Genomic DNA, 22467 nt, shown 5'->3' with positions numbered 1-22467 from the left:
CCTGCGGGTAGAGACAGGCTGCTGAGAAGTCAGCTCCCCCATCTGACGTGGAGCAGAGGTGCCCAGACCCTTCCTCCTGGGTCCAGGCGGGCAAGTCCAGGGAGAAGATCCCTAGACAAAAGCCTCCATCAACTTCCTGCCTGGACACGCACGCCGTGCTCTCACTCTGGCTCTCTTGGGTGTTTACAGGGAGGGTGGAGAGGGCTGGCTCAAGGCTCGAACCTGCCCAGTACAGGCAGCACTCACTTTGCCAGCAGCTGAGCCTCTGGGGGCTCCTGCCCCATGAGCATGCAGTCCCTTAACTCATCAGTCTCCAAATTCGTCACACCCTGCCTGGCAGCTGTGCGACAGGCAGTGCCAAGATCAGGAACGCCCGTGGAATGTGGAATGAAATGCAGCATATTGTGAGAAAAAGACCTGCCACCAACGAGGCACGTGGCTTGGGGCAAGTTCTATTAAAGCAGTTAGTGTCCTTGGCCTGCTCACTGTGTCCTGTAAGTCCACGGAGAGACGGGGACACAGGATGAGGACGGTCTGAAATGACCAGGTGCTATAGAATGAAGGGGCGGTCATTGAATGGGATAGAGAAGGCTACTGGGAAGGGAGGAAGTGCAGAAAGTGGAATCAGCTCAGAGGAGGGGTTGGTAGGAGCAGAAAAGCCTCCTGGGGGGACCAGAGAGACGGTGTGTGCTCAGCGGGTAGGAGAGCTTGTAACTCCGAGACTGCAAGTTCGAGGCAGTGGGGAGCGGTGTCATGGGAAAGTGCGTGTGGCTTCCCAGGGCCAACCCTCTCCCTCTGCCCTGGAGAACCAGGCAGCCAAGTGCCTGGTTTATGCATGAGCCCTTGGCAGCTGCCCCTGCCTGTCTCCTTTCCAGACAGGTGCAGTCACTCACCTGCCTGCACCTGCGGGCTCTCGGCTGCCCACGCCCGGACCTGGCACCTGTCCTGGCAGGGAGCACGCTGGCAGGTCCTCACCTTGGAGCCAGGCTCACTTTCCATGAGCTATTGGCTGGAACCTCCTGGCTTCTGCTGGCCTTGGCTAGGATGCCATCCCCTTGGGTTCTTTCTTTGAACTCCTGTTTGACCACCTACCACCCCCAGGATCATCCCTGGCTCATGCCCCAGCTTCGCCACCCCGTACTGGACCCTGGTAACAGAGCAGGTGCAGCACTTCCCCTCCCCTGGGCCCAGAAGATCCGAGGTAGCAGGAGCTCAGAGCTGGAAGGAGCCTTCTTCAATCTCTTTGTGCACAGGGCAGGGAGCTTATACCCACAGAAGGGAAATGACGAGTCCACAGTAATCCAGCAAATGCATGGCCAAGAGGGGCCCCTGGAGCCTACACCAGGGTTCTGTCCACCTCCCCCAGCCCAGGGCTCTCTTTGTCACAGAGTCCCTACCACCCCCGCACAGCCAGCTGGCCTCCGTGGCTCAGGAGCTCCCTCTGCAGCTGCTCAGGATCCGGGGGTGCAGGTTCTGGGTGCGCAGACACTGAGGGTTTGCTCAGACCTCAGCACCCTAGGCTTTGACAAGGCCTCAAAAAGACCAGGGTGGGGGGCCAGAGCTGGTTGTGCTGGTGCATGGGGCCCCATCCCTCTCCCTAAGGCTGAAGAAGCCGGGTCCCATCTCTCTCACCCTCCTTTGATGTAGTCGAGGAAGGTGCACTCCGACTCCACAGCAAAGGAGAGCAGGGTGACCTTGAAAACAGAAGGGGGCTTGGTCAGTGGGGGGCTCAGGGTCAGGGAGATGGTTACGACGTGATGTGAGGGCTGGTATTTACAGAGCATTCAACATGGACTGCATGCATCACAGGCTGTGCACCCGTAATCCGAAAACCTGAAATCCGAAATGCTCCAAGTGAAACTCCTCAGTGCCAACATGATGCCACAGGTGGAAAATTTCACACTGACCTCATAGGACAGGTCAGTCAAAACGTCGGGATACAAGACACTGTATAAAATGACCTTAAGGATATATGGCTAAGGTGTATATGAAACACATGACTTTATTTAGACTTGGGTCCCATCCCCAAGATATCTCATTACATACTGTGTGTGTAAAATATTCCAAAACCTGGGGGCGGGGGGAAGCAAAAGCAAAAACAACCTTAAATCTGAAACACTTCTGGTCCCGAGCATTTTGTCTCAGGAATAATCAACCTGTAGTTAGGGAGCCCCCTACTGGCCCCGATTCAGCCATCTTTATCAGTGCTAGGAGAGCCAGGCAGAGCTGATGAGGCATCCGCCTGAGAAATGGGAGGGTCTGCGAGTGCTGAGCTGGGCTCTGCACTCACGGTGTTAGGCACCAGGTGAATGACAAAGCCTCCCTCCTAATGCGGTGGCTCAGACTCTCCAGGCAGGGACTGGCACAGAGATTTCAACTCTGATGGACTCCCCAGGGAGCATTTAAAACATCAGGCAGGTGGGGATCCTGGGCTGGAGCTACGCTAGACTTTCAGAGATCTTTCTTTAGTGCCTCTCGTGAATTTAAATTGCAGCCAGAGTTGACCATCTCTCACATCGCCTTCCTCCCAGCCTGGGCCCTGTCATAATTCCTGGACCAGCAGTCAGCGTAATGGCTATGTCGCTGGACTCCCATGACCGTGGTTCAAGTCCTGGACCCGGTGGCTTAAACCCACACCTGGCGCGTGTGCGTGCGTGCCCAAAATCCCGAGAGGAGAATGGAGGAGAAGGGATTGTGGTATGACCATCCCCCCTGGGGGGGATGATTTTTCATTTTCTGTCTCTCTGTGTCTCTCTTTTTCTGGCCAGCGCATGCGCCCTATAGCAAAAACCTCTCTAAATAAATAAATAAATAAATAAAAATAAAGTATTTCCCTAACCTGCCTGGTTCACCCAGGGACTTGCTACCCAAAGTGTGGTCCCTGAACCAGCAGCACCAGCAGCACCTTGACGCTGGTTAGAAATGCAGTTTGACTCTTGGCCATTTAACAACTCTGCAGGCCTCTGCACACAGTAGATACTGTAAAACATGAGGAGCACAGATTGCGGGGCCCCAGTCTGGGCATCCTAAAATAAAACCCCAGGGCATCAGCTCAGGCTGTACTTTAATAAGCACCCCAGATCCTGGGTGATTTTTTTTTTTTTTGTAGGTTTTTGCCATAGGGCACATGCATTTGCTGGAGAGAGGCAGTGAGGGACAGTGAGGGGAAAAGTGACAAATCGTCCCGTGGGGAGACAGACACACCCCAACCCTTCTCCATTCTCCCCCTGGGATTTTGGGCACACATGCACACACCCCCGGTGTGATTTTTAAGCCTCCTAGTCTGGGATTCAAACCACTCCCAAGCACGTGAGAGTCTAGTGCTTTAACCACCATGCAACCTGCTGCTACCTCTCACCCCTCAGGTGATTTTTTTTTTTTTTAATAGCAAAGATTGGGAAATGCTGGAGCAAAGGAAAGTCAAAAAGAACAATGCCCAGAACTGCTCCGTCCTCACCTTGACCTGGGCAAGTCACATCTACTCTCTGGGCCATCATCTCTGGGGTCAGAAGACTGCGTGAGATCATGGTTTCCAAGTCTCCTTAGTGTTAGCTAGATAGCTAAGGGGAAGGGGCTTCACCCCCTAGGGGCACTGGGGAATTTAAGGGAGAGTCTAGGGTCCTCATAATGGACGGGGGTCTGCTGGTAGGCATGGGGAGAGGCCGGGGTGCTAAACATCCCATTATACATGAGGAAGTCCTGTGAGGTGATGATAACCTTGCCCAAACGCTGACAGCTTCCCCTACGAGAAACGCTGCAGCTACTGACAAAGGAAATACGAGGGGTCTCCGGAGGTTCGAGGGAAATGTGTACTAGGAAAAAATCAAACATTTGGGGTTTTTTATATGAAAAGAAACGTGTATATTAATTGCATTTTCACCACAAACTCTTTGAAGTCCCCTCATAGGACTCCAAGCTCCCACTTGGGAAGCAGTTCCAATCAGAAAAGTGGCGGTCAGTCTCCTTGAATGGGCAGAGAGAGCACTTCGTGGTTTCTAAGCTGCGTCTCCCACTTGTCTGTCACAGCTGCCCTGGGCAGTAAGCCGGGAGGGGCTGACTCGTGAGCCCCATTTACAAGCAGAAAATAGGGTCCCTCTGAGGAGCCCTCAATGTCTGCATTGCAGTGCAGTGTGCCGGAAGTGAAGGACTAAGCTTGGGTGCATTACGATGGGTCCATGGGCCCCTACCATGGGGAGAGAACACAGAGAGGATGAGCTTGGTCTGTCTGCCCCGCAAAACAGTGACTTGTCCTATAAAAGCACTATTAGGACCAGCAGTTAGCATAATGGCTATGTCGCTGGACTCCCACGTAGTTGACCACAGTTTGCGTCCCGGACCCGGTGGCTTAAACTCATGCCGGGCACGTGTGCGTCTGTGCCCAAAATCCCGAGAGGAGAATGGAGGAGAAGGGATTGCGGCATGGCTATCCCCCCCTGGGGGGTGATGTCTTGCTTTCTGTCTCTCTGTCTCTCTGGTGAGCATGCGCGCCCTTATAGCAAAAACCTCCGCCCACCAAAAAAAAGCACTGCCGTAACAGGAGCCTGCTTACTCGGACTAGCTTCATCTCGTTAAAATCCCAAACTGTTTCCCTCTGCCTGATCTGCTGAGATATCTCACAAGAACTCCAAGTAGACAAATGGTCAACCTGGAGCTTGAAACAATGAGGGACGGCCTGCCCCAGCCACAAACTGGAACTCTGCCCCAGCCACAAACTGAAACTCCCGTCTTCAAGATGAATGTTTGTCCCCTCTGCTAAGACTGAAACTCCTATCTCAAACACTAATCACACGATTGTTCCCCCCAGCTAAACATTAACCTGCTCTACACATTCCTATAGAGAGCCATTAGGCTCAGGCCTCCCCAGGCCCTAGGAAAGCATCTAGAAGTTGGCTAACTGGTCACAAATATTCTCACTTGTCTTCCCAGGGTGGCTACAGTGTAGTGCATTCTCCTTTCCTCCCTCATCAACCACTTTGCCTCTGGTGTTTTGTTGAATGGCAAGGGGTTGGACTTCCTTTGGGTCACTGGCCTGGGAGTGTCCAGCAAGATGGTGTGCTCCACCTCAGGGGCTCTGCATGTGCTATTCCCTGCAGCTGCAATTTCCTTTCCCCAAATCTGCAGTACTTGCTCCATTCGCTACCCCTGGACCTTGTTACACCTCTTTTTCAGAGCATTCATGACTACCCAACATGTACAGGTTGGCATGAGGGGACTCTGAAAAGTTCATGGAAAATGGAATTAAAGTACAAGTTCATTGTGGTGTAAAAAAATATTGAAGTCCAAGCATAGTTTTTTTCATAATATGCATTTTCCATGAACTTTGTGAAGACCTCTCCGTGTGTGTGTGTGTGTGTGTGTGTGTGTGTTGTCTGTCTCCCCCATCTAGAATATAAGCACCAAGGATTTCTGTCATTCCTGGCCGCATCTCCTATGCCTGGCATGGTGCCTGGCCCACGGCAGCGCTAAGTAAATATTTGTTGAATAAACATACAAATGTCATGAAGTCCAGCCCCTGGAAGCCACAGGGCTGGTGTGTCACTCCAGCAGTCATCATGGGTGAGCAGGGACTGTGCCTGGACAGCTGCTGGCTCTGGAGTCCCATCTCTGGAGTTCCAGCATGTGGCCCTGGTTGAGTCAGGTCCCTGCCCTAGCCGTGGCTTCCTCCTTCATGACAAGAAGATATAATACCTGCCTCTGGGGAAATGTCCTATGAAAAGCACCGACCTGGGGGATTTCTCAGAGCAGGGCCCAACAGTAAACACGCTCCCTTTTCCTCTTTCTTCCTGCAGGAAGTCCCATGGGCGTTCTCTGCAACTGCTCACTCTGTGGACAGCGCCCGCGGTATGGTCTGCACCATCCACCCCCTCACGCCCAGGTCTGTCCCCACATGCTGCACACACACACACACATAGGAGCATGTGACTCCAGCCGCCAGACCTAGCTTGGGGCTCAGGATGTCCACACCTGGCTGCAGAGGGGGTGGTTACTCACCGTGCCAGAATTCACGTATTTCTTTTTCTTCATTTTCTTTTTGGGGTTTACCACCTGCAGGAAAAACCAGTTCCCAGGTAAGAAGGAGCTTTTCCAAGCAATCAGGGCTGGGCCCCTAGAGCTTCCAGAGTCTCCTGGGTGTGGCCCCACCCCAGCAGAGGATGGGGTGTAAAGACCCCCGGGCTAGGGGACTAGGGTTTAGGGAGGTTTCTGGGAGACCAGCATTTAGGGTTACACAAGTGTACTCCCTGATTAGACCGGCGTCCCACGATGCACACACCAAGAATAATATTTACCTAACCTTCTTTCCCAGTGCTCCCCCAAACACACCTGCCTGCCACCCCGTGTAGCCGAAGAGGGCTAGATGTCGCAAAGTGGCCCTGTCTGTGCCTGTCTCTGGAGTTGGCTCAGGCTGCTCCTCTCACCCGAAATGCCCTCCTCTCTGCTCACAACTGATCTAATCTCCCTCCTCCTTCAGGACTCGCCCATGGCCTGTGAGGCTCCCTCTCAGTCCCACCACTGCCCTCATATGGCAGTTAGAACTTTCTTCACTGTCCTTCCTGGGCCGGCCTTAACTTCCAAACCAGACCTGTCGGCAGAGAATAAAGCACAGGGTGAGACCCGCAGCAGCGCGCGAGGAGGATGGAGGAGAAGGGATGGCGACTTGGCCATCCCCCGGGGGGGCATTTCTCTCCCTGTCTCTGTCTCTCTGGTAAGCATACATGCTCTATAGCAAAAATCTCTCTTCAAAACACACACACACACACACACACACACACACACACACTGTGGGTGAGCTAACTCAATAGTTTCCGCCAGGGATGTTGGACCAGCAGGTGTGGTGGTTAAGGCGACTGGATTCCACATGGCTGACTGTGGGATTCATGCCCGGGACCCAGGGGCTTGAAAACCATGCTGGCTGTGTGTGCATGTGTGTGCAAACTCCTGAGAGGAGGGAGAAAGGAGAGGGGGACTGCAGTGTGACCGTTCCCTGTGTGACGTCTCTTTCTCTTTCCCCTTGTGTCTTTCTCCAGCAAGTGTTCATGCTCTTGGCAAATTTTCTTTTCTTTTCTTTTTTTTTTAAATATGTTTATTTATTTATTTATTTTAATTTGTCCAGTGAGAGACAGAGTGAGAGAAAGATAAAGAGAGAGAGAAAAAGAAAGTGAGAAAGCAAGCCGCTAGGTCCTGGACTTGAACCACGGTTGGCCATGTGGGAGTCCAGCGCCCTTAACCACCGTGCCACCTGCTGGCCCCTTTATTTTATTTTCTAAAGGATAATTTATGGGGCCAGCAAGTGGCATGGTGGTGAAGGACGCTGGACTCCCACATGGCCAACCGTGGTTCAAGTCCAGGACCTAGCGGCTTGCTTTCTCACTTTCTTTTTCTCTCTCTCTTTATCTTTCTCTCACTCTGTCTCTCACTGGACAAATTAAAATAAATAAATAAATAAAGTTAAATAAGATCATTCTTTTTTAAAAAAAGGGGGCGGGGAGTATTTAATTGTATCCATTATTATTATTTTAATTTGACCAGAGAGAGAGAGAGGGAAAATAAGAAAGCAAGCTGCCAGGTCTGGGACTCAAACTGTGGTTAGCCACGTGTGAGTCCAGTGCCTTAACCATCAGGCCACCTGTCAGACCCAACAGATTTTATTTATTTTTTTTTTTTTAAAAGAAGGGGCCAGCCAGTAGGTGACATGGTGGTTAAGGCGCTGGATTTCCACATGTCTGACCAAGTCCCAGACCTGGCAGCTTGCTCTCTCCCTTTATCTCTGTCTCTCACTGGTGAGCACGTGTGCCCTGTAGTAAATTAAAATAATAATAATAATGTGATAAATAAAGTGGAATACTTCTTTAAAAAAAAAAAAAACTGGAGTGACTTTGTCCCCCAGGAGATATTGGGTAATGTCTGGACATAGTTTTGGTTGTCACAACTAGGGGAGTGGTCAGAAGCCAGGGATGCTAACGTCTTACGACACACAGGACAGCCCCCTACGACACAGAATGATTCAGTCCCAAATAGCCACAGTGCGGAGGCTGAGAAACCCCGGCTAAGTGAGGCCGGCCACTTGCCTGGGAGCCCCGTGGGACGTTCACATTTACTGTGTGCTGTGGTCTGAATGTTGCTGTCCCCCAAAGTCAGATTTGAACCTTCACTCCCAAGGTGACGAGCTCAAGAGATGGGGCCTTTGTGAGGGGGTCAGGTCACGAGGGCTCTCCTTATAGAAGGCCTTGAGGGACCCCGCCCATCTGTGGTGTGAGGACGCAGGTAAGGCCTCATCTTTGAAGCGGAAACCCCTCACCAGATGTGAGTGCCTGGGAGAGACTTCCCAGCCCCTAAACTGTAAGACAGAAATTTCCCTTGTTTATAAACTACCCTGACGGGGCCATGCAGGCAACACAAGCTGGTAAGGATGCTGCCTCCCATTCTAAGGCAAGGCCTGGACTGGGAAGAAACTGAGGCAAGGCCCAGTTTACGAGCTCTCCCTTGTGTCCTTGAACTGGCCGGTGTTCAATTTCTCTGCTGTGAGTTCGACTGTTGTTACGGTACCCTGTAAGGGTAAAACATCACCCCCAACCATTGCAATAAAGCCAATTAGTGATCTTGTAGGAATGTGGTTCCCTAAGACTGACAGGAGGATCAGGAAGTTTAAGACTCCCCCACCTGTCTGTTTTTAAGCCAAAATTAACATATAGATTAAGTTAGTATAAACCAAATTAGCATTAGAAGCATATGTAGACTAAGTTAGTTTAAGGTTAGTTTTACTTACATACCTCTTGTTAAAGCTACAGGCCAAGTTAACTCACGCTAGTTAAGTCAGCACATTCACCACATAACAGAGACTCAGAGATAAAACAAAAGAACTCACTAATTGACAGGACTCAACAAACAAAATGCAGGAACCCACAGATTTATTAGAGGAAAAAACCTGGCTGAGACAACAGAATAAACAAAGCTGAGGGCTCCACAGAAAGATTAACCATTTTAGCTGGGAGCTCTTATCTAAAGCAACAGGTAGCTTTCAACTACAAAGAGTTTCTCATCTATGTGCTGTTGACTATGAAAAACTGCTAATAAAACATCCTGTGTTGTCTCCGGAGCTACAAGATCATCTTCCTTTCCCATATAAGATCATAGACTCACCCTCTATTGTTGTAATGTATAGATAGTCCATATATTAACTGTGTCTTTACTTAGCAAGACAAGATTTCCATCTAGGTCGTTGTAACCAGCAACTTATCGCCCTGGCCCGGGACTGAAGTTATCAAACATCCTGCAAGCCCCCTCTTCAAAAGACCCTTCCCAGTAATCAAGATCTAAGAAGAAGATACAGCAGACAAATGGACTTCCTCATCCTGAGAACTGTGATTGACTTTACCTGAGCTAACAAGACAAATAGCATGTTTTATAATTATTGCTTCCATGCTTTGTATACCCTGTTCCTTAGAGTAAATCTTTTACTGCCCCTCACCCATTTACTTGCATGTATCACATTTTCAATAAAAAGGCACGATGATTCCTAGCAGTTGTCACTCCTCAGAGAGCGATCTCTGGGAGTGTCCGGCTAAGGACGTGCATGAAAAGCATCGAGGCCTTGCAGGAATAGACTAAGATACCGCATTTGTATTCTCACTTGAGCCTCTACAACTTTTCTTTACAAAACAAACAAACAAACGTGGAAAGTCGAAGCCCCTTTCAGGGCACTTTTCATAGCAACTCGGCCACTCGTCAGCGTGAGCTTCTGGTGAGCTCCTCTCTGCTCGCCCACATCTCCTGTCTCCCTGCAGGCGCCGTTGGCCGCATCTTTAGCCATGGCCTCTTTTGTCTGAGTGAGTATTGATATCTTCTTCCACAGGTAAGGAAACCAAGGCACAGAGATACCAAGCGATTTGCCTAAGGTCGCCCAGCCTTTGGGTTCTGACGGGATTAGAAACGAGGTTTCCTGTCCCTAGGCCAGGTGTCCATGCATTGGGGCCACCTTGATGAGAAATACCCACACGTCTCTTTAACACATCTTGATGGGGTCGGGGTAGGGGGGACCATTTCCTTTCCCTTAGGATCGTCACTCCAGATTGAGAAAGAACATCTGTCCTCAGAGCAGTAAGTGACAAGGGCCACACAAAAAGGCGAGCCAGAGAAGGATCAAGGGAGTCGGAGGAAGGAAAGATGGCTCCAGTTAGGAAGAGCAGCAATGCTTCCCTGGGCAGGTAGGACTGAAGGCAGACTGTGGGCAGGAAGGCTTTGGGCACGGAGACACCCATGTCGGGACATGCTGGAGGGGCAGCAGGATTTGATGGGAAAGCCGCAGGGTGAATGCGTCAGAGGAGCTGAAGGAGCAAGAGTAGGAGAGCCTAGAACAGCAAGTGGCATGTCCGAATGTCGCCCAGAAGCCAGCAGGGGACTCTGGTGACCTCTAAGCTAGGGACCAAGACCACAGCAGGCTCTAGGACTCGGTAGGGGAGGACGAGGGGTACTCAGGCAGTGCTTGCCTGGCTCTGCTACCCACCAGCTGTGTGGCCTTACCTCAGTGCGCTTGAGTTTCCTTGTCTGTAGAACTGGAAATAAAAAGTACCTAGTACCTACCTTCAGGAGGTTGTGGGGGACCAGCAGATGGCGTAATGGTTACATCGCTGGACTCCCACGTGGCCGACCGCAATTTAAGCCCTGGACCTGGAGGCTTGAAACTCATACTGGGCGTGTGCATGCGTGCCCAAGATCCCGAGAGGAGAATGTAGGAAAAGGGATTGCGGCGTGGCCATCCCCCCGGGGGGTGATTTCTCACTTTCTGTCTGTCTGTCCAGTGAGCACACACACCCTGTAGCAAAATTTCTCCAAAAAAAGAAGGGTGTGGGAATGAAATGAGTCAATATAAGTAACATGCTTAGAACAGAGCTTGGGATATAGTAAGTATTATATACATGTTAGCTGCTATTTCATTTATTATTATTACTGCTACCACTTTTTTGTTGTTGTTTTTGCCATAGGGCACGTGTGCTCACCAGGGAGAGACACACAGAGAGAGAGAGAGACAGAAAGTGAGAAATCATCCCTGGGGGGACAGCATGCCATAATCCCTTCTCCTCCACTCTTCTCTCAGGATTCTGGGCGCGCGCACACACACACACGCATGCCTGGTGTGGTCCTCAAGCTACCGAGTCCAGGACTCAACCTGTAGAATCAGCCATGTGGGATCCGGTTCTTCAAACTCCGTCCCCCTGCTGGCCCTACTGCTACTACTTTACTGCCATGGCCATCCAGGTGAGAGGTGCTGGGCCCTGCGGGGAGGTGGGTAGGTGCTGCGCGTGGCCGGGATGGCATTAGCAAGGGGCGACCATAGATGCTGGCTGTGGAAGTGCAGGCGTGGGAGCGGTCAGGGGCAATGGAGGAGATACAGAAAGGAACAGGCTTTGGGGCACAGAGCCCAGGTCTGGTGGGAGGGCTGGCAGGCTGTACAGGTGGAAACGGAGGGCCTGCAGGAGATGCAGAGAGAGCTGTGCTGAGAAGCCCAGAGCCACCTCAGAGCACCTTTGGCTGAGGGTGAGCGGCCCCCTACCTGCACGTGGGCTACCCCAGCGACGGCGCGCTCACAGACACGTTCACACGCAAAAAGCTTCCTAAGCAAGCTGTCAAGAGGATGGCACAACAGCCCCCACGGGGCACTATGCCTCAGTTTCCCAACTCATCGTATGAAGGTGTTGCACTATTAGAACCGAGTGCATCTCATGCTTTATTTATTATAAATATTCATTCTCTTTTTAGAGAGTCTCACTGGCATCATCTTCTTGCCTCAGCCTCCCAGGAGCTGGGGGGAACTGGGGGAACAGGTACCTACAACTGCACCAGCCTTCGGGTTGGACTGGGACTTGAACCAGGGCCTCCCATGGGTTCCAGCCAGTGGACCACAATGTCTTAGCCGCACCCGCTACCATGGCTTGACCTCAAACTTTTCCTCCAAAGTAGGCCTCCCAGCAGCAGAGAGTGGACACGGGCTTGCTGGGGCCTTGAGGGTACCCCGCAGACTAGGCCACAAGGACATTTCTTTGACGCCCTCTGGGTGATCACTAAATAAGCTCATATCCCACACTCCCACTCTAATATAGCTGCTTTTTTTTTTTTTTTTGAGAGGTTTTTGCTATAGGGCGCGTGTGCCCGCCAGACAGACAGAGAGAGACATAGAGACAGAAAGCGAGAAATCACCCCCCAGGGGGGATGGCCACGCCACAATCCCTTCTCCTCCATTCTACTCTTGGGATCTTGGGCACGCACACACACACGCCCGGCTTGAGTTTTAAGCCACTGGGTCCGGGACGCGAACCGCGGTCGACTACATGGGAGTCCAGCGACATAGCCATTACGCTAACTGCTGGTCCCTAATACAGCATGTTCTCGTCTCAGGTCTTTGCATGACGTGGGCCCGGAGGAAGCTCCACACCTCCACCCTTAGGGACCAGCCTCTTTCTAAGTGGCTGCCACTGTGCCGGTCCATGTGGGGGGCAGCACCCCCCAGAGGCCAGCCCAGGAACTGCCCACTCCACTGAGCCGCCTTTCCTTTTGCCTTTCCCAGGGCCCCCGAAATAGCTGGGATCTGCCTTCCTAAGCACAGGGAGGGGGCAGGGGCACTGAGTGGCACCTAGGGACCAGGACCTGTGATGGGCTTGGGGTATGGCAGTGAGTGAAACACCACCCTCACCTTGAGGGCCTCGTAGTCTAGGCCGCAGGGAGCCCCAGGAGCACTGAGGAGCAGTTCCTAGTCCAGTCCCTGGGGCAGAGTGGGGGTGCTGGTGAAGAGGGCTTCCTGGAGGAGGAGCATCCAAAAGGAGTCTCCAAGCACCAGCAGGTCCTAACCAGGGGAAGATAGGTGGTGGAGGCACCGGCATGAAGGCCATGGAGGCCGAGAAGCATAGAGGTTCAAGAGCCTCCAACGGCAGGTGGAGGCTGAAATGGGAGGTGGGCAGAGGGAAGGGCAGGGCCAGCTCCTAGGGGTCTCTATCTCCATACACGATTGCAGGTGGCTGGCGGGGGTGCGGTGTCCCCTGTGAAGGAGCCCCGGCTACGCTGTAGGTCAGGAGACCACAGCCGGGATGAGGGCATCTCTCGGGATCTCCTCTGCCACACACATGCCTCCCTGTGCACAGGAGGCTCAGGTGTTTGGGGCAGGGCTTAAGCAGGGGCGGAGCCATGTGGTTAGATTACATTTGGGTGGCACATTCTTGTCACTACCTGGTGGGCAGAGGGGACAAGAAGGCCACTAAGAGGTTGTTGCAAAGCCCTGCACAGAGAAGATGGGGGTGACAGCGGCAGTCTGAGATGAAGAGAACAAATGGGAAAGGCAGACGGTAGGGCCAGTGTGGTGTGGTGATGAGGACAGCTGGATTCCACATGGCCACGCGCACAGTTCAAGTCCTGGACCCGGTGGCCTGAGAAACTCACTAGCTCATGTGTATGCATGCTCCAGATCCCGAGAGGAGAATGGAGGAGAAGGGATCGCAGCGTGGCCATCCCCGGAGGAGGTGATTGCTCTCGCTCTCTCTCTCCAGCAAGCACACATGCCTTTACAGCACAGTGGGCAGTGTTCGGGTGTGGGCTGGATGTGGAGCGAGGAGTGGAAGGTGTTTGGGATGACCCCCCTGGGGGTGGGCCCCTGTGCTGGGAACACAGGAGACAGAGCTGGCCTGGAGGAGGGGAGTGCTGTGGGAGGTCTTGCCCACACTTGCAGTCTGAGAAGCTGAGTCCAAGGAGGGGCCAGCAGACAACTGGACAGAGGAGTCTGACACCCAGGCGAGACCAGGGCCCAGGTGGAGGTCTCCATAGCGGAAGCCTGTCCCCTCTTCAGGCAATTCTGACTCTAAGAAGACCTTCCTCGGCCCACGTTGGGCTCCCAGGACACCCACCATGGTCCTAAGCCCGCCCCGGGGGCTGCCAGAGTGGAAGTCCTTTCCCAGCTGCTGGCCTTTGGACGTGTGACGAGAGCTCTTCCAGGTTCTCTGGTTGACAGCAGAGAAGCAAAGGCCAGCAGCTGGGAAACAGTCAACGCAGCGTTTTCTGCTTTTAGCCTGGAAGACCACGCCCCCTTCTGGGCCTGTGAAGTATCTTGTTTTTTTTTTTTTTGGAGAGGTTTTCGCTATAGGGTGCGTGCCCTCGCCAGACAGACAGAGAGAGACATAGAGACAGAGAGCGAGAAATCACCCCCCAGGGGGGATGGTCACACCGTAGTCCCCTCTCCTCCATTCTCCTCTCGGAATCTTGGGCACGCACGCACACGTGCCCGCTATGAGTTTTAAGCCGCCGGGTCCGGGACGCGAACCGCGGTCAACTACGTGGGAGTCCAGCAACATAGCCATTACGCTAACTGCTGGTTCCCAAGCCTGTGAAGTATCTTTAGAAGTCAAACTCTCAGCAGTCTGACCCTTTCTCTCACCTTCCTAAAAACCTCCTCCAAAGAGGCCAGAGCGAGGTGGTGCCTGCCTCTCTCTGCCTGGGGGGAGATGTAGAAAACAAAGCCATTCCCTGTATTAGAACCTTTTCAAAGAGACTCCTCGGGCTCCATCTTCACAGTAGCCATGTTCAATGGAATTCAATGTGTGATTGCACGCAGGGGCACGCAGGGGCTTCAAAAAGTTCATGGGAAATGGAGTTCAAGTACGAGTTTACTTTGGTGCAAAAAATGGTTAGAAATCCACACGTAGTTTTTCATACTACACATTTTTCTACGAAGTTTTTGAAGCCCCGCCCCTCCCCGTCCGACCACCCATGGTATAACACGTACCCACTGTGTGGCCAGCAGTGTCCTGACCAGCAAAGGGCAGCAACCCAAAGGGCTGTCACCTCACCTGTCAGTTGGAACACAAGACCTCCTCCCTTGGAACAGAGACACAGCCGGGGAAGCAAAGCATTGAAAGGGTGAGCGGCAGTGCTGGGGCCCAAGGCCCGCTTGTCAGCCTCACCAGCCGGGTGACCCCTAGTGTGCCATCACGCCAGTCTCGCGGGATGATTGCGATACGGGAAAGAAGACAGCGCTGGCCCCCGCGCCAGGCACTAGCGCATTAACGGAGTTAATGTCCAGGTGCACAGCACAGAGGGGCTCGGCACTTAGCTAGGGTCGCAGAGCGAGTACGTGGTGGAGCCGGGAGGAGAACCCACGTGGTCGTTAGGGCTACAAGGACCCGTCGTTAAGTGGGGCTGGTGAACATTCACAGAGGGAGAAGGGGCAGGAGGCCACGCAGACAGGAGCGGGGCTGGTGCCAACTCTGCAAGGCGGGGCCCCGGGTGGGGAGGGCACGCACACCAAAGGTCCAGCCTTTGTCCTTTGAGGGGAATTGCTGTTTATTATCCCGGAGCGACTGGGGCCTTGTCAAAGGCGCAGCTCCAGATCTAGAGCAAAGGGAGTATCTGACTCCTGGCTCCTTCCTCCCAGGAAAGCTAAGCTATTTGGCAGGACCCATACTGTTCCGATGGAAGGCAGAGGGCTGCCTAAACTCAGGCCTTCAGGTCTCTGCCCCGCCCCTGCTCCCGTTCCCTGCCGGTCTTACAGGAAGTGCCCTTTGGGGGGCGCTATAACTCAGCCATTTGGAGTCGGACAAGTCTGAGTTGTTTTCTTCCATCCCACCCCTTACTGAACCACGTGACTTGGGACAAGTCCTCAGGCCTCTCTGTCACTGATTGCGTAACCGCAGAATAGGACGGTAACACCCACTTCACAGGGAAACACGCAAAGCCCCCGGCCCAGTACGGGACTCACTCTGGTCCTCAACCCCTGGGAGCCATTTATCATCCGCGCACACCCCGCCTCACCTCATAGATATTGAACTGGCTCTGCCCGCGGGCCAACTCCCGGTAGCTGGTGGTAAACTCTCCAATGAAGTCGTGGCTGCAAGGGAAGACAGTGGCTGAGACCCGGGCCCAGGCTGTGCCCTGCCTCACACGTTCCTTCCCCTGGCTCTCTGCTCTGCCTGGCCTCCCACTCCCGGGCACACGCCAGCAGAGGAAGGCTCCCGGGAGGCGAACCCAGTGTGACCCATAAGCAGGAAATCGCAGGGTTACCCAGCAGGGAGCAGGGCCCTGGAAGAATGAGACCCAGTTCTACTAGGATTCTCATTTGAACAGACCAGCAGTAAAAGGTATGTGGGGGACGACTGGGAGAATGTGAGAAGGAAATGAATATTGAATGGTATTCAAGAATAACTGTGCAATGAGTCAGGAGCGATAATGGCATTTATAGTTACATGGGGGAATGCCCTTTTCTTCCGACATTCTCAACGAGATATTCAGAGGTAAAAATGCCCCCTGTCTATAACTGACTTTAAACTACATTCACAAAGTAGAGATAGAGCAAAACAGTAAAACTTAACAATGATTAAATTCAGGTCATAGGCTTAGAGGCGTTCATTAAACTCTCTACTTTCCTGTATATTTGACATTTTTCTGATAACATTAAAAAAAAAAAAAGGAAAAGGAAAGTACATGGAAGAACAAATGGATAGGGACCAGCAGGTGGTGTGGTGGCTAAGACGCTGGACACTCCCACATGGCCAACCTTGGTTCGAGTCCCAGACGTGGTGGCTTGCTTTCTCACTTCCCTTCTGTCTCTCTCTCTCTCTCTGTGTGTGTGTGTGTGTCTAGTCAAATTAAAATAAATGAATTAAGACATAAAATTAAGTAAATAATTTTCTTAAAAGACAATTAGAGGGGGATACCCAGTGGCATGGTGGTTAAGGCAGCTAGACCATATGCGCCCGACTGTGCAGTTTGAATCCTGGACCAAGTAGCTTGAAAAACATGCCAGGTGCGTGTGTATACGGGCCTGAAATCCGACAGGAGAATGGAGAAGGGAGTGATTTCTCACGTGCCCTCTCTCTCCCTCCCTCTCTCTCTAGTGAGCTCACGTGCCCTATAGCAAATTAACAACAACAAAAAGACAATTAGAGCCAAGTCCAGCCAGGCAGCTGGGGTGTCTTTTGCAGTGGCCACACCCTCTGAGGTGCATTTATGTGAGTTATGTTAAGTGCAGCAAAGGCAGCTAAAAACCAGAACTCCCACTGACCCTGGGGTCAGCTCCCCTGGGCTTCCCGGTCCCTGCTCGAGGGCAGTGCTGACCGCTGGCCTGGGCATTCCGGCTGGAGAGCGACACCCAGGAGGCGTCCCTGGGGTCTGCACCGCTGGAGCCACAAAATCTTCTACCTATTTACAGCCCTCGGCCTTCCGAAAACACCCGAGGGTGGGGCCCAGCAGCACCTGCTGGTTGTTGGGGTGACATGGAAGAGGAGAGGTTTGGGGAATGACGGCAAGGCCAGATAAACTGCGGGCAGAACGTGAAGCTGGTCTGCCTGGCCGCGAGGGAGCAAAAGAGGAGGGAGAGAGGGGGTTAACCAGGGCAGCGGCAGCACTGTCAGCCCTAGAGACCTTACAGGAAGGTGGCGGGTAGGCGCACTCCTTAGGGAGGGGCTGGGCCCACCTGGGGGCTGCACTGCGCTTTACATAGCAGTTCCTGTCCACTCCACAGGTTTGGGAGGTGCCAAAGGAGATTATGGGATTTTGAAGTCCCCCTACGACACTCCTTGGTGGTGCCACAGAATAGAGACGTCACAGAAGTCAGGGTGACATATTTGGATTTGGGTCAACAGATGAATAGGCACTTTGAGGGTTCTGGACTAAACCTTGGAGAGGCCTGCTCTTTTTTTTTAGAAAGAATAATTTACTTAATGTTATTTATTCATTTGTTTATTTTAATTTGGCCAGAGAGAGAGAGAAAGTGAGAAAGCAAGCCACCAGGTCCAGGACTCCAACCGTGATTGACCATGTGGGAGTGTCCAGCACCTTAACCACCACGCCACCTGCCGGTCCGAGGCCTGCTCTTGTTGTCATCTGAATGCCCAGGAACACTGGCTCCTTGGGGGCACTTAGCTCTGCAGAAGGCGAAGGCTCTGGTCTCCACAGACTCAGAGTGGGAATGCCCGTCCCAGCAGCCAGGCACCGTCCGGCTCAGGCCCTGCCTCAGTGCTCCCGAGTCCACTCATGTGCTCCTTCCTGGGGCCCATTCCCCCAGGCCTTGCTCTCTGCAGACAGCTCCTCTGAGGGGCCGAGGGCTGGGTGTGTATGATCAGCCCTCCGACTAGACTGCAGGGAGTCATTGAGGGCTGAGCTCTAAAAACGCTTGGCCCCAGGTCTTGCACAGAGAACATGGCCATGAATGCTCAGGGGCCACTGTACCTTAAAACATGCAACTTCAGAAAATCATAAGGCTGAGAACATTGCAGGCACGGGGTGGCCACCCGGCAGCTAGTTGGGGAAAGGCCTCTTAGGCCCCTTGCACCATATTCTGCAGGACTGAGCTCCTCCATGGTTCATGGAGCTGGGTGGGATAAGCCACAGTGGCAGTGGAGCCCTCCCACAGGAGGACCCAGGCCTCCTCACCCCCAGAGTGGCCATGGCTCAGGGCCTGGGCACAGCCCTCCCCATGAGATGGCAGGGCCAACGTCCCTGCACAGTGGCTGCCCGTATACCCGCTCACTCACCTGTGGCCCTCCTGCTCGCTTACCTGCCATCTCGATCCCAGTCGTACACCTCCACCTTGATAGTCCTGTAAGACAAAGAGCCCTGGGTCAGGTGGCCTGAACTTGCATCCATGCGGGCAGAAGATGGGCCTCCTCATGGTCTTGGGCCAGAGGGGATGCAAGGACACCCCCAGGCTCCAGGAACCTGGGTGGGGAGGTGGTAGCTGGGCAGACTACAGAGCTATCTTGAGGCCTTCGTGTAAACATCTTAGGGACAGAAGCAGCCCGGAGCTGGTAGGGACTTCCTGAAATTTCAAGGAGGATGTGGAAGACCAGCCTCTGCCTTTGGTTCACCCCACCTTTTCCTCGGCCACCCCAGATGGGCATAAGCCCAGCATGAAGCCAGCCTCGCTGTGGCTATGTTAGGTGTGGTGGCCTGTGCTCCCTGGATCTTAAGCAGGGGGTTGGTCTACTCCTTTGGGGAGAGGTAACAGGACTGTCCAGTGTGCCTCTAGGTCTGGGGGACCTGAGTGGCGAGGAGCCGGCCCTGCGTGGCAGAGCTGGGCCCAGGGGCCTGCGTCGGGGATGGCCTGCTGAGTTTTCCATGCCCACGACTGGCTCCTGAGTGAGGGTGTAATTATCTTCACATTTTAGCCTGGCTGCTTTAATTAGTTTGTTTTGACTCCTATGCATGGGGCTGGGCTTTGAGAGCCCATTTTATTTTTAGCCATGTTCCCATGGCAACAGGCTAGCGGACCAGAGCAGGGAGGAGGGAGGTGGCGGGTTGCCGGTTAACCCTTGGTGCCAGCTGCTCAGCCCTCCGGGGATGCCCAGGGGAGGGGAGCTGCCCATCCCACAGCAGGTCACAGTCTGCGGAGGTAGGGGAGGCCTGGAGAGGCGGGGTCCCTAGCCCTCAGTGCCAAACGGGGCACACCGAGGCGGCGGCCTCCCAGATGAGGTGAAACACCCTGTTAACATCCCCTCATCTCGCCCAACGCCTCTCCTCAGGGCTCTGTGGCCCCCAGAAGGAGGCGCTGTCTCCCTTCAGATGCACCTCCTCGCCAGAAGGGGCGGGGTAGAAGCCGTTCTGGAAGGAAGGAATGCCCAGACTAGCTTTTTGTCAACTAGTCCGCATGTAAAATTGGGCAGACATCGAAGCCTACCATTCAAAGACATATTTAAATTCTTGTAAAAAATAGAAAACTACGTCTCTCTGAGGTGAATTATTTTGGAGAAAAGAAACAAAAAAACAAAAGCCTCCATCCTGGAAGGTGAGCTGGTGAGCTGGAAGAAGTGGGCTGGAGATGGACGTGGACGTGGATGACCTAGGCCTGGACGCTGGGGCTGAGGTGTGGAACCTGGGTGTCGTTTTACCTCCCTAAGCCACAAACCATCATTGCAAGGTAGAAATAAAAGAACTGGCCTTGTGGCCTAATGGCTAGAGGAGCCGCATCCCACATGGCCTACAGAATGGTTCGAATCTCAGACCAGGCAGCTTAAAAAGCACACTGAGGGGGGCCAGCAGTTAGTGTAATGGCTATGTCGCTGGACTCCCACGTAGTCGACCACGGTTCACATCCCGGACCCAGTGGCTTAAAACTCACGCTGGGCGCCTGTGCGTGTGTGCCCAAGATCCCGAGAGGAGAATGGAGGAGAAGGGATTGCAGCGTGGCCATCCCCCCAGGGAGTGATTTCTCGCTTTCGGTCTCCCTCTGTCTGTCTGGTTAGCGCACGCACCCAGACGGCTTGCTTTCTTACTTCCCCTCTCTCACTTTAACTCTGTCCCTCTCTGGCCAAATTAAAATAGATAGATAGATAAATAAATAAATAAATAAAGTTAAAAATAAATAAAGTAAAATAATTCTTTTTAAAAAAAAAAAAAGCACCTGAGCATATGTGCGCTCCCAAATCCCAACGGGACAGAGAAACAGAGAATGGATTACAGCCTCACCACGCCCCACTGGAGGTTGCTTTCTCCTGCTCCCTCTCCCTGTCTATCTCTCTCTGGCAAAGTACACATGCCTTCTGGCAAAATTAAAACATAGCTAAATAAACAGAGATAATAATGGCCATACAGGGACCAGCAGATGGTGTAATGGTTACGTTGCTGAACTCCCACGTAGTTGACTGCAGTTCGAGTCCTGGACCTGGCAGCTCGAGTCCTGGACCTGCCGGCTAGAAACTCATGCCGGGGGGGTGTGTGGGTGTGTGTGTGTGCGTGCGTCCCCAAGGTCCTGAGCGGAGAATGCAGAAGGGATTGTGGGGTGGCCATTTCCCCAGGGGGTGATTTCTTGCTTTCTGTCTGTCTCTGTCTTTCTGGTGAGTGCACGTGCCCTATAGCAAAAACCTCTCCAAAAAAATTTACTTAAATAAGGGTACACTTGAGCCTGGGGACGTGGGCTCTGCAACTCCCTGTTCAGAATGCCAAGGCCGAGAGGGACCTCAGAGGCATCTAAACCTGGCTGCCTGGCAGAACTACCAGGAAGCTTTCTGGATGCACAGATCCCAGGCTCAGTCCCTGAAGTCCCATGCAAAAGCCAGAAGTCTGTCTAAATTCCCCCACGAACCTGACTATGGTATGCACGGTCTGGAGTGATGCCCTCCACCAGCTACACGTCCCCAGCGACTGGTGAGGGGCCAAGCCAGACAAGACCAAGTCCCTGCCTCCCAGTCCAGGGCTCCAGTCCCAGTCCTGTGAGACTCCAGTCTCCCTGTCCCCACTTAGTCCCTCCACCCCCGACCCCTGTCCTCCCCTGGGGCCTTCCAGCTCTGCAGGGGACCTTCATAGACACCCAGCCGAGGACACCTCTCCTCCAACCACCACCACTGGCCTTTGCAGGGACTGGATCATGACAGCCACATGCTCAGAGGAGAATCCCAAATGGTGACAGCCCTGGATATGACACAAATCACTGGAGAAAATTGCTTAATCCCACAGCTAGAAGGCCGGCTTTAATTGGCCCGGTAAAGTGCAGACATGGGTAGTTTTGCAAAGTTGCCGACAGATGCTAACGAGCAGCCAAAGCCACTGAGCAGGTGAACTGGTGTTCCCACTCGGGAGAGTTTCAGAAGTGCTGGTGCCGCGCCTCGCCACAGGGATTCAGGACAGTTGGTCTGGGGTTCAGCCTGGACAGTCTCCCTGGGAGACTTGAACTGGCAAGGCTGGGACCTCCGAGCCTGAGATTCCTCTACAAGCTCGTCCTGGCCTCAGTCCCGCTCCTAGGTCCTGGGATGTCCGTAGCCTGCGGGTCGGATTAGCTCAAAGGCTGCAACCTCCAGCAGGGGAGGGGGAGGTGAGAGAAATGGTGCCCAGATACGGGGAAGGCGGGGAAAGGCCAGCCATAGCTGTGGCTACCTGATTTACAGCTGTGTCACCGTCCAGCCCTTGCCTGGGCTGCCCCAGGTCACTGCAGGTGTCACTGTGGCCTGTAGCAGCACAACCCCAACAAAGGCTTGTGTGAGGCTTACTCCAACTTCTGGGGACAGCGTCCAAGAGAATGCGCTCTTGGAGGGGGGCAATGACATGGCCCCTGCGGCCCACAAAGGGAGCATCTTATTTGGCATTAAAATTACAGAGCCCAGGGACCAGCAGATGGCATAGTGGTTACGTTACTGGACTCCCACATAGCCAACTGAGGTTCGAGTCCCAGACCCGGTGGCTCAAAAATCATGCCAGTTGCCTATGCATGCATACCCAGGATCCCAGGAGGAGAATGGAGAAGGGATCGTGGCGTGGACACCCCTCGGGGGATGATTTCCCACTTTCCCTCTCACTGTGTCTGTTTCTCTCTATCTCTCTGTCTCCTCTCTCTCTCTCTCTCTCTCTCTCTCTCGGTGAAGGCACATGCCCTAAGGGAAAAATCTCTAAAAACAAAATATACAACAACAAACAAACAAACAAACAAAAGAGCTGAATCCGGGAAGCAGTGAGGTGGACAAGGAAGATGGCAGACCCTGGGACAAGCAGCTCCAGGTGGCAGCT

At 53.2% G+C, this 22467-nt stretch overlaps 1 protein-coding gene across 4 annotated transcripts in view; it reads right to left on the bottom strand.

Moving 5' to 3' along the window:
• Positions 1 to 22467, bottom strand: part of CPNE5 (copine 5) — a 107919-nt gene that overhangs the window by 9262 nt on the left and 76190 nt on the right. For 3 of the 4 annotated variants that reach the window (XM_027771931.1, XM_006148633.1, XM_014587868.2), the window contains 4 exons: positions 18530 to 18571; positions 15787 to 15862; positions 5992 to 6045; positions 1633 to 1694 (listed from right to left, as the gene is read on the bottom strand). In XM_027771931.1, coding sequence (XP_027627732.1) covers positions 1633 to 1694; positions 5992 to 6045; positions 15787 to 15862; positions 18530 to 18571 — 234 coding nt within the window. Of the gene's footprint in view, positions 1 to 1632; positions 1695 to 5991; positions 6046 to 15786; positions 15863 to 18529; positions 18572 to 18844; positions 18895 to 22467 lie in introns of those variants that run through there. The other variant, XM_014587870.2, reaches the window with a different exon arrangement.

Source organism: Tupaia chinensis, unplaced genomic scaffold (assembly GCF_000334495.1).
Source record: "Tupaia chinensis unplaced genomic scaffold, TupChi_1.0 Scaffold000238_1, whole genome shotgun sequence".
In the NCBI taxonomy this organism is placed as follows: Eukaryota; Metazoa; Chordata; class Mammalia; order Scandentia; family Tupaiidae; genus Tupaia; species Tupaia belangeri.
This window is presented reverse-complemented; position numbering and strand designations above follow the sequence as displayed.